We start from the raw sequence: 17,656 nt of genomic DNA on the forward strand, positions 1-17,656 counted from the left end.
ATCATCGAGTTTCATCTTTACCACTACTACTGTAGTTCTCTCTTCCTTCTCCTATTCTCCTTCTCGCTCTAAACCCCCATCACCCTAAACCATCTTCCACCAGATTAGTGCTAAAACTGTCACGAACATCTCTGACAGCAACCACGTATACACCATCTTCCTTGCCATGATGTTGTGCCCAATCCGAGTCACTTCCAAATCTCTCTTTCGCCACAGAAACCACCAGGCTCAGTGATAAATCACAATTTTATGATTTATCTTGTATCGAATTTGGTGAATTTTATCAAATTTTCTTATATTTATTCACTAAAATAGCATGTTTTGTAAATTCGTTTTAAATTGTGCTTCAAAGTAAAAACATGCTTTTTAGGCCTTTAAATTGCTAGGTTTAATTCACTTTAATTTCATTCGATGCCTTGATGTGTTTGATAAAGTGATTTCAAGTTTACAAGGCATGTATGAATTGAAGGAGTGAGAAAAAAGCATGTAAAAGTGAAGAATTCATGAAGAAATAGAGTTTGGAGTATTTTATGACCATGCATACGCATGCGTATGCATCGTTTGCAACTTTTACGACCATGCGTACGCACAAGCATTCATACGTACGCAAATTTGCAACTTTTACAACTATGTGTACGCATAAGCATTTATGCATACGCACGTTTACAATTTTTACAACCATGCGTATACATGGTCAGGCATGCATACGCACGAATGCAATCATGTGAGTTCATTTAATGCAATACGTGGATCGTGATTTTTGGCTTCTCAAAGCCTGATCTAACTCATTTTTGAAGCTATTTGAAGCCAAATTCAAGAAGGATGAAAGGGGAGAGGTATTAGGTTTAGTTTAGGAATATATTTTAGGTCATTTTTTAGAGAGAGAAGCTTTCTCTTCTCTATAAAATTAGGGTAGATTTACTTAAATTCCTCTTAGATTTAGGTTTTGATACTTATATTGATTTAGTTTTTCTTGCAATTTCGTGTTAGGGAAACAAAAAAAAAAACAGCCAGAACTTACCTTATATCTTATGAACCCTTGTTGATTTTAATTTTCATTTAATGCAATTCGATATTCTTATATTTATTAATGTTTAATTGAGTTGTTATTATTGTTATCTTGCATTTGATAGCTTTAGATTTTACTATTATTGTACTTTTATGATGCTTTTATTTTATATCTTCCAAGTGTTTGATAAAATGTTTGGTTTAGTTTTAGAGTAGATTTTAGCACTCTTGACTTGAGATTAAGGACTTAGTTGCCTTGATGTCATTGATGTCCACTCTGATTGGTAATTTAGGGTTGTTAATTGGTTTTAGAATCAATTATGTCCATATGACTTCACCTTCCGATGTTAGAGAAAAATTAAGTGAAATTAATCCTTTATAATTATCATGTTGTGGTCAATGATCTAAATAGGAAGTCTTGACTCTTGATTCTTGCCATGAGTGCCTTTTAGCATTTATATTATCTTAATTGTTTGTTTATTTTCTTGCACATTTATATTTCTTGTTCATCATACTAAAAATCACAAAAATTCTCATAACCAATAGCATGCACACTTTTCTATAATTCCTTTGAGAGACGACCCGATGTTTAAATACTCTCGATTTTTATTGGTTTAACTTAAGTGACAAACAAAATTAAACTTTGATTGAGGGTTAATTGTTGATTTTGATCTATACTTCGACGAGATTATTTTTATGAAAATTCTAAACCGATGATTTTTCTCCATCACTCAGCATTGCCATTAGGTAAATCTCCAGGAACAAGAATATAAGTTTAGAAAAACTTACTAATCATGAATGAAAAGAACAAAGAGAAGTTAAAAACTTACTCGAAGCTTGCTTTGCTAAAAATTTCCTTCAAGGATCCTTGCAAATCATCCCTGTGCGTTAGGATTTCTTGTTTACAAAGCTTGTAGCCGCCTCTATCTTCGAAAAAGGTCGATCAGCAATTCGGTTGAATAGTGATTTTTGTTTGCAAAGCTCAATGACGATGGAGAGAGAATCAGAATCCTCATAGGCTCCAAGAATCTGAACAATGTTAAGATATGGAGAAAGAAAAGTTATGAACTTGGATTCGTTTTCGATGCAGGCACGAACTTGAGTTTTTTTATCTTACTTGAAAATCTGTTTTTGAGACCATATATATTTTTGATTGAATTTTGTATTATTCTAAAATGTTTGATTTTACTTGAATATCTGTTTTTGAAGCATTGAAGTATTTGTTGGCATTCACTTAGTTTAAAGATTGTGAAATATGTTTGAAATGTCTTATGATTGAAAAAGTATGATTGGAAAAGATTCTGATGAGAAAGTATAATATGATTTAATTTGATTCAATACCATATATATTTAAACGATCAAAGATTTGTTGTATTTGAAATTATATGTTTTGAATTGGTTTGGGAGGCTCGTATTAGAAAACCGTAGTTAACAGCGGTTATAACGTTAACTTAGATGCATTTAACTCAGACCCCAGCTAGCAGGGGTGTTACTAGCCTAACGTGCAGGCCACACGTTAGATCTATTATTTTGTTAGGACACATGAGAGGAAAGGGTTACCCATTGGGGTAGAGCCGCTCAAGTGTGGACTTTTGATTTGATTTCTGTATGAGAAGTCCCTTATTGATTCACTTATTATTATCAACTATTATTTTCTAATTAAAAATTACTTTAATAATGATGTTTATATGGTCTCATGTCGATTATAGATGTATTGTCTAGTCATTGAGTTACAAAACTCACCCAATTTTTCTAAAAATATTTTTCAGGAATAAATATTTGGTCATGTGAGCCTTTTTGTTCAAGAGTAATGATCTGCAATGTGTACCTATTCTTTGTTTAGTTCTTAGACGTCATCTGCTCCATCTGTCACAGGCAGGATCTAACCATTCTTAATTATTTTAATTTTTGTTAAAACTATAACTATTTATTTTGGAACTTGTAAAATATTTGAAATCTTCTTATTCAGCTTATATATGAGTTTGTTAGGCTTGCTAGGGGATTATTTTCCCTGCGCACTGATAACCTACTATTTATGGTTTATTTTTTATTGAATTGAGTGGATTTTATCCATTATTCTCACACTTATGCATATAATTCGCATGTTTTACACTTTCCTTCCTAATTTTGTGTTATGATTGAAAACATGCTTCTTTGGCCTTAAATTTACTAATTTTAATCCTCCTTTATTATCATTCGATGCTGTGATATGTTTGTTAAGTATTTTCAGGGTTTCTAGGGCAGGAATGGCTTAGAGGATGGAAAGGAAGCATGCAAAAGTGGAAGGAACACAAGAAATTAAAGTTTTGAGAAGCTGGCAGCAACGCGTACGCTTGGCGACGCGTACGCGTGACCAGTGCAGTAGGTAAGTGACGCGTACGCGTGGGCAACGCGTACGCATGACCAGGAATTTGTTCAACTACCACGCGTATGCGTGACAGAGCATCACGTGCTGCAATTTACAAAAAACGCTAGGGGCAATTTCTGGGCTATTTTTAACCCAGTTTCAGACCCAAAAATACTGATTAGAGGCTGCAGAGTGAAGCTGGAAAGGGAATCATTCATTCAAATTTTTATTCACACAATTTTAGGTTTAGATGTAGTTTTCTAGAGAGAGGAGCCTCTCTCTAGGTTTAGGGTTTCTTCTTTCAGTTTCTCCTTAGGTTCAGGTTCAATCTTCCTTTAATTTAGTTTTCTCTTACTTTTTTTTTCCAATACTTTAGTTATTTACTTCTCTCGTTGATTCCTTTATTTTGCTAATTTAGTTTATGAGTTCACGTGTTACTCTCAATTTTCATTAGTACAATTTATGTTTCACGTTTCTTATTATTCAATTGCTTTGTTATTGTTATTTCTTTGCTTTGGTTAGTTTTAGATTTTGCCATGTCTCGTTAGTTTTCTATGTTTTTATGTTATGCCTTCCAAGTGTTTGATAAAATGCTTGGTTAGATTTTAAATTAGATTTTTATGTTCTTAACTTGGATTGATCAATTAGAGACTCTTGAGTTACCAAAATTCTTTTGTTGATTGGTGATTGAAAATTGCTAGTTGGCTTAGGCTTCACTAAATCTAGTATTTGATTAGGACTTGTGAACTTAAGTTGATTTTGCTCACTTGACTTTCCTTCATTGTTAGAGGTTAACTAAGTGAAAGCAAACGGTAATTACCATCACAATTGTTGATGATAATAAGGATAGGAATTCCAATTCTCAATCCTTGCTAGGACCTTTCTTAGTTGTTATTTTATTTCCTTGTTATTTACATTACTTGTCTTTTATCACAAAACCCCAAAAATATACTTTATCATAACCAATAATAAACACTTCCTTGCAATCCCTTGAGAGACGACTCGAGATTTAAATATTTCGGTTAATTTTATTGGGTTTGCATTTGTGACAAACAATTTAAATATTTATTGAAGTCTAATTGTCAGTTTAGAACTATACTTGCAACGCAAAATTTTTGTGAAAAATCTTTATTACCGACATTTTTTCTTCGTCTAGCACCAGTCATGGCTCATTTTGGGCTGTGACACTAGGGATGGTCGTACATCAGCTTGATAACATTGATTATTTCCTGAGTACACGTGTTGTTATTCGATACAAACCTAACAACCCACAAACAAGAATCAATCTAAATCCACTAAACAGGAATTAATTTCAAGAATTTTCAGCAAAAAAGTTAATCATAATTATTGAAACTTAGAAACACTAACCAAGCAACCAAATCAACCTAAATCCATTGAATAGGAATCAATTTTCAAGAACTTTCAGCAATAAAGTTAATCATAAACGTTGAAACTTAAAAACACAAGTCAGCCAAACCAAATCAACCTAAATCTACTAAACAGACATCAATTTCAAAAACTTTCAGCAATAACCATAATCATTGAAATTTAAAAGCACTAACTAGACAACCAGATCAACCTAAATCCACTAAATGGAAATCAATTTTCAAGAACTTTCAGTAATAAAGTTAATCATAATCATTGAAACTTAAAAACACAAGTCAGCCAACCAAATTAACCTAAATTCACTAAACAGAAATCAATTTTTAGGAACTTTCAACAACAACCATAGTCATTGAAACACGAAACACTAAACAGACAACCAAATCAACCTAAATCCATTAGATAGGAATTAATTATCAGAACTTTCAATAATAAAATTAATCATACCCGTTGGAACTTAAAAACACAATGTGAAACTTACCCTGTGTCGCCATCAGGCCAAATCTTCAACCGTATGATGAGAGGTGGTGGAAGGGCATCAGCTGCGCCTCACTTCCATGGTTAGACTTTGGGGCCCGGCATCCATCCTTGGAGGCGACGTCGACATAGATGCGGGTTGCTGAGCGGTAGGAGACGTCATCGTCACCGTAGACAGAGGCACGTAGTTTGGGTTAAGGGCCATGATGAACGGCTGGTTCACTAAACCTACAACCTATGGAGTCACCAGAGTGGTCGGAGTAGAGGGAGAGGATCCAGAAGTCCCAGGGGTACTGGAAGAAACTCTCCTTCTACCTCGACCACGGCTACGACCATGACAAGCAGCCTGATCCGCAATACCTTTTCCTGTCGACATGTCTACAAATATAAAATTATCAAACAATCTCAATAATAATTTCTCTACTAAACAGTCATCAACGTAGCAATTAACACAATCAGATAATTTCAATCTAATCTAACTTAATCAACATAAATCCACTAAGATTATAAAACTAAACTGAACTAATTTTGGAACTGATTTAAAATTAAAATTGAAATTCTAATCAAAGTTAAACTAAATTAAACTAAAATAAATAATATCAAACAATCTCAGCAATAATTTTTTTAGCAAAATAGTCATCAATGCAACAATAAATACAGTTAGACAATTTCAAACACTTCAACAATTCGAAACCTAATGTATTGAATCTAACCTAACTTAATCAATATAAATCCACTGAGATTAGAAAAACTAAACTGAACTAACTTTGAAACTGATTCCGAATTAAAATTGAACTTCTAATCAAACTTAAAGTAAATTAAACTAAAATTAAACAATTATCAAACAATCTCAATAATAATTTCTAAGCAAAACAGTCATCAATGCAGGAAATAACAAATTAGAGAATTCCAAACACTAAAACATCTAAAACCTAATGTATTAAATCTAACCTAAATTAATCAACCTAAATCCACTAAGATTAGAAAACTAAACTAAGATAAATGTAAAACTGATTCAAAATTAAAATTGAAATTCTACTCAAACCTAAACTAAATGAAATTAAAACTAAAGAAATTGGAGAAGAATTGCTCAAGAACCTATAATGAAGAACAGAATAGGAAATAAGGGAAGAGATAGATATTGCATCCTTGGTCACCAAAGTTGCGGTGGCCGCAGTTAAGAGAGAGAGAGAGAGAGAGAGAGAGAGAGAGAGAGAGAGAGAGAGAGAGAGAGAGGCGTTGGTGGTGGGGGTTGACAGCAATGGAGAGGGAGTGGCAACGGTATCGGTTTCGGCGGCGGCAGCAAATGACGGTGACGAATGAACCAAAACGCGAGAAAGAGAGATGGTGGTGAGGGTTCGAATGAGGGGGAAGAGGATTCATCATCGAAAAATTTTTACGCTAAATCATTGCGAATCACCAAAACGCATCGTTTCACTAAATTGAGTTACCGTTGGATTTTTTCGACGGTAAAGGATGTGTCAATTTAATTTATTTTTCCTCCAAATATTACCAGTGGATATACTGTTGAAAAACAGAATCCACTAGTAATTACTTAACCTTACAAATTTGATGTGGTTACCACTCATAAATCTATCACTATTCTGCAACACTAAATCCAATAATAAATCTAACGGTACTCAATATTTTTCTTGTAATCATTTTATAATTCACAAAAATTTGCATATAAATCTCAAATTTCAGTTTTTCTTGGTTATGTTCTCAATCATAAGGGATATAAATGTTTAAATAAGGATGGTAAAATTTTGATTACTAAGCATGTATTATTTAATGAGACAAATTTTTTATATCATGATTTATTTGATTCTTCTACTCCTGCTTATGTGTAACCACAATTTCCACACATTGTTATTATTACATATCCATTGAGGTGATTCTATAAATCCCAATAATAATTCTTCACATATCTCTTCTAGTTCACCTATTCTACTACTGACACGATTACAAAACATCAAAGTTCAGTTTCTTTGCCTGTACAGACTAGATAACGAGCCTGCATCTCCTAACCCAACTGCTGGCCTAATTTCACCTCATAGAGCCACACCATCTCATAGTTTACCTATTGCCTCTCCTCATTGGTACAAGGAAATGCTTGAGGAGATTCAAGCTCTTCATAAAACTAACACATGGTCCATTATAACTCCTCTACCAAACTCTTAAGATTATCGGCTATCATTGGGTTTTTGCCATTAAAAGACATCCCAATGGTGAAATTCTCAAATATAAGACAAGATTAGTTGTTAAATGCATGGACTTTGACCAAGTCTTTGTTCTAGTCATTAATCCTACAACTATTAGAGTTGTGCTAACTGTTGCTCTTTCTTTTAGTTGGCAGATTCGACAATTTGATTTTAATAACACCCTTGTAAATAGAGATTTAACTGAAACTGTGTTTATGAAGCAAGCTCCTGGATTTCATCAAGGTGACACTAAACAAATTTGCAATCATTGTATGGGATTAGACAATCTCCTAGACCATGGTTTGTTAAACTCTCTAACACTCTTGGAATTGTATGAAGAGAATTATAAGATACTTGGCAAGAAGTGTTGATAATAGAAGTACTTTTCACTCATGCACTAATTTGAGACTTTTTGCTTTTTACAAAAGTCGTAGACTTGAATGATCTTTTTTCATTCGCTTATTTGATATCAAATATGGCAAATAACATAGTCTAGGGTTTCAGTATTCTCAGATCTTGAAGTGATGATTGCACATCTATGAGATCACATCCATTGGCTTCCAATGAAGCCTTGTAGGTGGTCCCATGGTATTCCTTTGGGTGTTCATCATCAACAAACTCTCTCCCTGGGCTGATGACTTTGTCCAAGGATGGTCCATGAAGGCTCACCACGGAGATCCTCTTAACCTTGTTGTTGTCAACAATCACTCGATGGATATGACTCTTGTACTTCCCATTCGTCAATATCTACAATTTATGGTTGAAAAGAAAAAAAAAAGTTAAATATAAGGTAGAAAACAATTGTTGAAATAACTAGAGAGTAAAATTTGAATGATATTTTATATATAATAAAATTTAAATAATGTTATATGATTGGTAAATATTATTATTTTTTGTTAGTATTACTAACAATAATTTATATTCATATTTACAAAAATTTTATATACATAAATTAATAAAATTTATTTGTTAATAATTTAGTATTTATGTTGATTATACAATAATAAAAGATACTAAAAATTTTTAAAATTTTTCACAACGTGTATATTATAAGAGTTTATTAAATACAATATTTATTGTATATCTCATCACTTCTGCTTAATTATTGACGTTGTTAACTGTGAAGAAAATACTGAGTCACATTTAAAATTTTTGAAAAATATAAAGAAGTTCAAGAAAAGTAACGTTGATAATTAACCAAAATTTCATAAAATTTGAAATCAATTTGATATTTTATAATGCCACCACTTTATACTGATGACATATATTATGTATTTAAAATTGGATAATATATCTATTTTTAAATTTTTTAAAATTTGATGAACATAATTATCAAGATCTTATAATATGCATGATTCAACAATTCAATCGATGAAATTATCAATATATAAATTAGTAAATGTCCAAATTGATCTTTAAATTAAAAAATTTTAGGTTGGACATTTTGGTTTTTAATAAATTTTTATTTTTAAAAAAAATTTAAACATTATTTTCATCGAACAATAAATTGATTCCTTAGTCGTTTTTTAATCGAAATTTTAATATGGGTGTTGAGCAAATAAATTCTAAACAAATTTTATTATATATAAAATAATTAGATTCTAAAACATATTACTCTAAGACAAATTACTCCTCAATCAAAACCTCGAAGAGATCAATAATATGATTAATAAAATTAATTTTTGATTTCTTTTAAAAAATAAAAATTTGTTACGAACCAAAATATCCAATCTAGAATTTTTTAAAAACTAATTTGGATCTGTATAAAAGGTTATTTGACAGTGTAAATTTATACACTCGATAGATCGATCTCACTCATATAATCTAGATAGAAATTAAATGGAATTGATTAAAAGCGTACCTCAAGATGATCACCAAGCTGAATGAGGATACCATGATGTGGAATATAAGCGTTAATCCATTTTCCTTTATGTGACAGGATTTGGAGACCACCATTTACATCTTGGATGAGTGTGATCATAAATCCAGGGTCAGTGTGTTCAGGAAGACCAACAGGCCCCTTTGATGTTGAATTTGGTGGATAAAGATTCATGGCCATCACATCAAACCCTGATTTCAAGTTGAATGCCTTTTCTATGTAGTGTTCTTCAAACCCTAAGGTTTTAGAAATAGCCTTTGCTAATCCATCCACTAATTTTCTCATTTCTTTGGAGTATTCTTCTATAATTTTGCTGATAAACAAAATAGAAAAATTAAATTAAATATACATGAAGTATAATATTACTTATCAAAAAATGAAAGAGTAGATTAATTTTATTGTTAATACTTTTACCTTGTGATTTATTTAGTCCTATACAAATAACATGATGATATCCATATACGAATAAGGGTAAACGCGGATCAAATTAGATTGGATATGACCAAAATTTTGATCCGATCTGTACTAAAATCATCGGATTGGATTGGATCCAATATCCACAGTTTTTAAACTTGGATCTGATTCGATCTGATTTGCACATTTGTTTTTTTAAAATATGAAATTACTTTTTTTTATTTACAGTTTATAAAATATAAAATACTAAAAATTACTAACCCACAACAATTTTATCAATTAGTAAAGAGAAGCGCAAGAGATGAATAGTATGTTTTTGTACGATTATTTAGAACATTTGGTTAGAAAAAGGAATAGAAAAGTTTTTCAAAATAGAGGAAAAGGGGTTGACGAGATTATCCATTTGTCCTTTATGAACTATAAGGAGTGGTTAAGTGTAGATATTTTTGTTGTTTATAACAATGTCTAAGATGATAAGGGAATATCTATTATTGTTCTTTGCGTTGATTGTTTTTCTTTATTTATTTTAGGTTATTCTATTTGTTGTCTTCTTATGTTTTACAACCTGTTGAACTTTTTTCTTTTAAAAAAAATTATTAAAAAATATCTCAATAAAATTTATTTTTTTATTCTTTTAAATATATTACTCTTAAAATAATATTAAATATTTTTTAAATAATAAATAAAATAATATAATATATATAATAATTATTAGTGTGCGGATCGGATCTGATCCGATAATATTACGGATCGGATCTATATACGCAATTTTCGAATCATATATATTCGGATAAACATTGCAGATGTGCGAATTAGATCCGATCCATGAATATCCCTATATAAGAACATGATTATAGAAGATTATAGAAGAATTAAAAGAATAGTTAAAATAGTGGCTATAAAAATACTAAAATTACGGTTGTAAAACGTGATATTTGATCTATAATCATGTTTTTTAGTTTTTAAAGAAATGATCATGACTTTTTTTTAAAATTCCGTTACCATTGAGTTATAGCCAGAGGTATTAATCACAGGGAAAACTGTGATCGATTTTACTAAAAAAATTACTATAAATCAAAGGTTACAGTTTTTTATATCTATAGTCACAGTGTTTAAAAGGCTAATTAAAAAATATTGTAGTGTAAACATATCAAAACTGTTTTAACAAAATGGAAACTATATTTATCGTAAGTAAATGTGTTTAACTTGATTCATGTACACACCTAAAACCTGATGCCTTGGCCGGAGCATGGAATTTGGGGTGCGCAAACAACTTGAGATATTCCCTGTTTTCACCGGAAGAGGAGTTTTGGTCCCATCGGATTGTATCTAATGGCCCCTTTTTTCTGTAGATATTTCTTTCATTTAAAGTTGTTGGATCAAAGTAATTAGATATTCCCTTCAAAATGCCGTCGAAAACCGCGTCTGGGATTGTATGATTTACTAGCTGCATGCATATGGTCATTTTTTATATAAAGGAAATTACATTAATTAGTACTCCCTCCCACATTAAGGAAAATGATTGAGATATTAAAATAGTAAAACATCTATAAAAGTAATTTACAATAATATAATTGTTTAAAATAGAATAAAAGCACAATAAATAACGGCGATAGAAAAATATTGATGTTACTCAGACTCTTAAATGAACGATTAATAATTTGTTAAAAAATAAAAAATAAAAAATTTAAAAATAGGCAATTATTTGATAACAAAGAAAGTATTGTCCACCCACGTTAATTTCAACTCACCAATTAGTTGTGTAAAATTAATTCTACAGTTTATAAAATATGAAATTACTTTTTTTTTTAAGTTTAAACGAAAGAGTAAAGATATATTAGTAATTATATTTCTGGTATATTTTTTTACATAGATTTTTTTTGAATTTACGTAAAATTGCGCAAATTTTTTTATTTTTTTATTTATCTTATACTATTTTTTGTATTAATAAGGATGAAAATCTAAATTTTTAGATTATAAAAATTTTAAATAAGTATATGAATGATTATATTTCTAATATATTATACTTTAAAATATAATTTTCTGTAGCGATTATGAAAAAATTTAGAAAACCAACTACACTATAAACCAACTAAGTTAATTCTTTTTTAATTTTGATTTTGATGAAATTCAAAAACTTAGGATAGTGAAAAGTTTTTTTTTTTGTAATAGATCTATTTTTCAATTAATTGGCTAGATTTAATTTACAAGTAAAATATTGACACATAGCAAGAAAATCAAATCTAACACTAAAATGATTCTCTTTTTTTCTTATAATTTTTTATAACTATTTTTATCAAAATAATTTTTAAAAAATAACACCAAAATAATTTTTTAATTATATTTATAATTATTATTTTTTTAAAATAATTTTTTTGTAATTATTTTTATTAAAATGATTTTTTATAATTATTTTATTTTTTATTATTATTATTTTTAATAATTTCAAAAAATAAAATCAACATTTTTTTAATTATTTTTATTTTAAAAAAATAATTTCTTATAATTATTTTTACCAAAATTATTTTTTATATTTTTATAATTTCGAAAAACTAACATTAAAATGAAATTTTTTCACTCTTATAATTTCTTATGATTATTTTTATCAAAATAATTTTTTTATAATTATTTTTATAAAATAATTTCAAAAAACTAACACCAAAATAATTCTCTCTCTCATAATTTTTTATAATTATTTTTATCAAAATAATTTTTTATACTTCCCACTTGTCCAATCTTGATGAAAGTTGTGATTTCACAATTTTATCTCCATAATTTGTCATTTTGAATATAAAATTAAAAATATTTAGACAAATTTATGAAATCACAACCTTCATTAATATTAGACAAGTAAAAAGCATAATAAATTATTTAGATTAAAATAATTATAAAAAATAATAAAAGAGAGGATCATCTTGGTGTTAGTTTTTTTAAATTATTTTATAAAAATAATTATAAAAAATTATTTTGATAAAAATCATAAGAAATTACAAGAGAGAATCATTTTGGTGTTAGTTTTTTTAAATTGCAAACAAAATAATTATAAAAAATCATTTTGGTAAAAATAATTATAAAATAATTATAAAAATTATTAAAAATAATAATGATAAAAAATAATTAAAAAATAAAAATAATTATAAAAAAATATTTTAATAAAAATAATCATAAAAATAATTATGAGAATTTTTTTTTTAAAAAAATAATAATTATCAATATAATTAAAAAATTATTTTGGTGTTATTTTTTTAAATTATTTTGATAAAAATAATTATAAAAAATTATAAAAAAAAGAGAGAATTATTTTAGTGTTAGATTTAATTTTCTTACTATGTTTCATTATTTAGCCTTAGTCACCAAAACTAAAGTCAATATATATATATATACCCGCACGCGTTAACGGTTATCAGAATAAATTTAGAAAAAGATAAAAAGAGAATGCATGAGAAATGGTGTAATGCTTGTAGATACAAAAGAAGACTTCAAGAGAAAGTATTTTACATAAAAGAAGCCAAATTCTTCGCAGGCATGGCGAAGGAATTCGAGGGCCATGAATCGTTGAGCAGGGTCATGAGAAAACAGGAGAGAGTAATCAACAGTGGGTATTTCATCATCAAAAGCTGAATAAGAGTTCCATATCTGGGTTTCAGTACAGGGTGCCATTTTTTAGCCCTAATGGAGATAAAAGAAAATGAGAGAAAGCAATGACTATGAACTAATTAGTTATATTTTGAGATGCATGAATGAGTGATTCTCCTTCCAACTATTTATAAGCATGGTGGCTTTACTTCATTTTCTGGTCAACACGCCAAGTTGGCATTTTATATTCTTTTCTTCTCAAGGAATAAATTTATTTGGTGTGGCTTAATTCAAATTCAGGTTGTTAGGACCGTTTTGGGATTTTCATAATAAAAAATGTTATTTGTAGACTAAAATTAATTATTAAAATCAGCAACTAATATATTTGTATATAAATATATGTGTAGTTTAATTTATTTTTAATAAGTATTTATATTTTAGCATATATTTTATACTGATAGTTAACATTTATGACTAATTTTAGTATATTGGCCAATTCTATGGTGTCTATAAATTTTTGTCTAAATTTTGCCTAACTTACTTTTTGTAGTAAGTTTTAATTTTTTTAAAATTATTTATTTTTATATCTTTTAAATTAAATAATAACTGTTAACCTCTTAATAATAAGGCACCACATTTTAGGCACCATAACATTCACCATAAATAATATAACTCTTTAATAACACACGTGCATGTGATGTTATATATATGCACATGCATATGTACGCTGCATTTCGTCGAGTTAAAAAAAGTTCGTACGAGAAGAGTAGTACCTAACGAAAAAACATGAAATAAAAAAAAAGCCAATTTTATAATATTTTTGTTTGATATCTAATTTTTATTTAAATTATTTTTTATAATAATTTTAAAATATTTAAAATATTTTAATTTTTATATTTTAAATTTTAAATTAATTATTTAATCTATTTTAATAATTAAACAACCTTTTTTAGATATCATAACAAACACCAATAAAAAATAAGAAAAGACAAAACCAAGTTTGGTAGCCGAAACTACTCGAATGAAATTACCCAGAAAAAATGTCTATCAATTTGAAGTCTTTTTAGTATAAATGGTAAAATGAGAAATATTAAATAATAAATATTTTTTATGTGTACCTTCCGTCGATACAATTAACACTAAAAATATCCGTTCGTACTAATAATAATAATAATAATAATAATAATAATAACTTGTTATAGATTTTTAACTTTCGAACCGTTGAATTAGGACATTCAACTAATATATTTTAATTAGATTGTTAACTTTCATAAAACTTAGAAGCAATTTGCTATTCATCGCGCTATTTTATATTGACGTAAAATATAATTTTGAAAATGTAAGCTAATTAATGTCAATTATTGAATTATATTTGGTTGTTCGTGGGATCGGTGGAGTGTGAATCATTGAAGGTGAGTAGCGAAACCTAAGCGTGGGAGTTGAGAGGAGCCAAGAACTGTTGGTGGGTCTGCAGATAGAGTCATTTGTAAGGAAATTTTAATGCCAAAGTAACTGTCTGTATGAAGAGATAGCTAATTAAGGTAAAAATAATATATCTGGAAAATGGTAGGATTCTTCTCTTTATTCTTGGTTTTTGGATTGTCTGTTTAGGCCTATTTGTTTGAAAACTTCCGCCAATTGTTCAAACCTCTGCTAGGGAATTGTGTTATGCGAGAGACACCTTGACTTAAGCAAATCGGGGATTCATCGGGCTGTGAGGCCGTTGGATGAACCTCTGACTCTTATTAGGCTGGGTCGGAACAGTGCCCCCAGTGTGACAAGTCATAAGAATTGCGGTTGGCGCATTAACCTGACTCGTGTCTTTGTGTGTAGTTGTCTTCTTCTAATTGCAACCTCGTCGGCAGGACTCACGCTTCTCGCGCTTTCTCCGTGCACGTGAGTTGCCCCCAGCTGTTATTTGGAGAAGTCGCTTCGGTTTTCGTGCCAAGAGCATTCAATGCTCTTTATGGGTGATTTGAAAGGCATAGAAAAGTCCATTTTGCCCCTAGGCTTTTTGCACTTCTTCTTCCTCAGTTACGGTTACCTTTTCATTTTCTCCATTCCCTTTTCTCCTTTGTAACTGCCACCACCTTAGCTTCCCTCATTTCGCTCACTAACTTTATCATTCCTTCCTTGCCTTCTTCTTTGTTGCCGGATTCACTCTGCCACGGTAGTACCATCACATGTTCTCCCGCAACTTTTTCCACTCATTTTTTCTGGTAAGTAACCTTGTTTACGTTATTTTACTTCATTTTTTGCCATTGCAATCATGATTTATCAATTGCTTTTGGCTTTTGAGTTTGAAAACTGGCTTTGTTAGATAGTTTCTAAGGGGGTGCCGTAAGTTTCTTTTCTTGCGGTTTAGATTAGAAAGGTTTAGTGCAAAATGATATTAGTTTAAGTGTAGGATAACTTAGTTTTTGGCTTAGGATCTTCTCCCAACTTCACGGTTTAAGTGGTACCCTCACTGTAGGTATGCTGCAGCGACCCTCCATGAATCGTTATGCCTGGTGTACTACCGATGTCACAAGCACGTTCTCCAAAGTGACCGCGGAGGAGTTATAAGAGCTTCGTGATTCAGAAGCATTGTGCGGCGGTGGCGCCGAGGAGGCGAATTACGAGGTCTTAGTACCGAGCCACTGGGAACACGTTTGCCAGCTTAACCTGGAGGCTCCTGATGTCCTGGACTGGATGTGGGGGTATAAACCCATGTTCACTTCATTGGGTGTTTAGCTTCCCTTCTCCCCTTTATCATGGCGCTCTTGAACATATGCGAGGTCGCTCCTTCGCAGCTCCACCCAAATAGTTGGGCCGCCATCCACTATTTTCGAGATATTTTGTGACTACTTGGACTTCTAGGCCACTTTGGAGGTTTTTCTCTATTTCTTCCTCCTTACAAATCCTTCTCGGGAGAGTAAACACAAGAAGGGATATCTCTCTTTCTGAGCCGTGCAGAATTAGAGGATTTTCAGTCTCTTCGAAGACTCTTTCCATGACTTTAAGGAAACTTTCTTTAAGGTGAGACTGGCTTGAGATCGTCACCAATTCTGACTCACCCTTGAAGGAAAAAGGTGTATCCCAACCTACTGGAGCTTTGATGATGGCTCTAATTATATGATTAAGGTCACTTATGATGTTATAGGTCGGCAGAACCAACGAATTGCCGACGTCTTATTGGCAATCTTTGGTTCTAGCAACATTAACCCCACCTTCTAATGGGTGACCGGGAAGCCAATCAGGAATGTGTTAGGTAAATTCATGCTTACTACTGTTATTCCTCCGTTTTTCCGATTCGTAGACTGCTGCTTTATTGCCGATTTTGTAACTTGGTTTTTTTTCTTTTGTAGTTGAAATGATTGATGGGAATACTTCGATTAGCTGTTTGATGACCAACTTCTTCCCTAAGGATGATAACAACTTTGATCCTTACACTCCCCAAGTCGAGGTCCCTCAAACCGACGAGCCAAATGTTCAATCTCAGCCTCCACATGGGCCACCTTCTGGGCTCAGTGCTGGTGGCGAGGTCGATCATGGCCAAACGGCGTGGATTGCTCAGTCTTTGGGTGCTCAGGTTAAAGAACCCGAGGTAATCGTGATCCCCCAACCCCAAGAAAAGGAAATCCAACTCTAGCCCGGGTCAGGTGCTCTCATTGTTGGAGAAAAACTTCAACGCGGGCTTCTTTATTGATTTTCAGCTGTTTCCAGGCACTGAGAATTTCTTCCTAGATGAGGACCTGGCCACCCATGCGAGGTGGACGTACCAGAGCCTTCTTTGAGATGCTGCCATTGAGAGGAAGGTAGAGCCGCTCAGCATGAAATTGCAAAGTTAAAAGCTAAAGGAGAGACATCAGAGGCCAAACTGAGCAAAGTCAAGAAGAAAATAAAGGAGGCAGGCGACGAGATCCCGCGCCTTGTTGATCGGGACCTTTCCATTTCAAAACAGCTCAACATCACTCAAGGTCGGGCTGAGGCAGCTGAGAGTAAGGTGAAGGAACTGGAAAAGGAACTGGTGGAGGCTATGAGATTGGCAGATGCAGCTCACCTCGAGGCCACAAATATGAAGAAAAAGAACAAAGATATTATCAAAGATGCTCGCGACACAATAGCTGCTACTGAGGAGGCGATCAAAGCCCAAGCCTCGCTGTTTGTCCCTGGATTTGACACATCAGCTATTGGTGCTTTTAAGATGATCCAAGATGGCAAGATCATCGACATAATTGTTTGATTTTTCTCAAGATCACCTCCTCATAGCCATTGCATAATTGTTTGATTTTTTCCAAGTATTTTTGTAGTTGTGGGTCCCGAGCTTGGTACGTCCCTTTTACTTGGGCCGTCATGACCTGGGAATCACTGTTGACTTCGAGCTTTGTT

At 31.3% G+C, this 17,656-nt stretch overlaps 1 protein-coding gene across 1 annotated transcript; it reads right to left on the reverse strand.

The window, feature by feature from the left end:
- Positions 1 to 7,717: 7,717 nt before the first annotated feature.
- LOC112799641 (2-oxoglutarate-dependent dioxygenase 19-like) lies at positions 7,718 to 13,447 on the reverse strand. The gene is made up of 4 exons (XM_025841709.3): positions 13,208 to 13,447; positions 10,933 to 11,156; positions 9,278 to 9,608; positions 7,718 to 8,163 (listed from the first exon to the last, which is right to left on the reverse strand). The coding sequence occupies exons 1-4, from the start codon at positions 13,367 to 13,369 to the stop codon at positions 7,909 to 7,911; spliced, it is 972 nt and encodes a 323-aa protein (XP_025697494.1). The 5' UTR covers positions 13,370 to 13,447; the 3' UTR covers positions 7,718 to 7,908.
- Between the last annotated feature and the right edge of the window lie 4,209 nt (positions 13,448 to 17,656).

This window comes from Arachis hypogaea, unplaced genomic scaffold (genome assembly GCF_003086295.3).
Source record: "Arachis hypogaea cultivar Tifrunner unplaced genomic scaffold, arahy.Tifrunner.gnm2.J5K5 arahy.Tifrunner.gnm2.scaffold_69, whole genome shotgun sequence".
In the NCBI taxonomy this organism is placed as follows: Eukaryota; Viridiplantae; Streptophyta; class Magnoliopsida; order Fabales; family Fabaceae; genus Arachis; species Arachis hypogaea.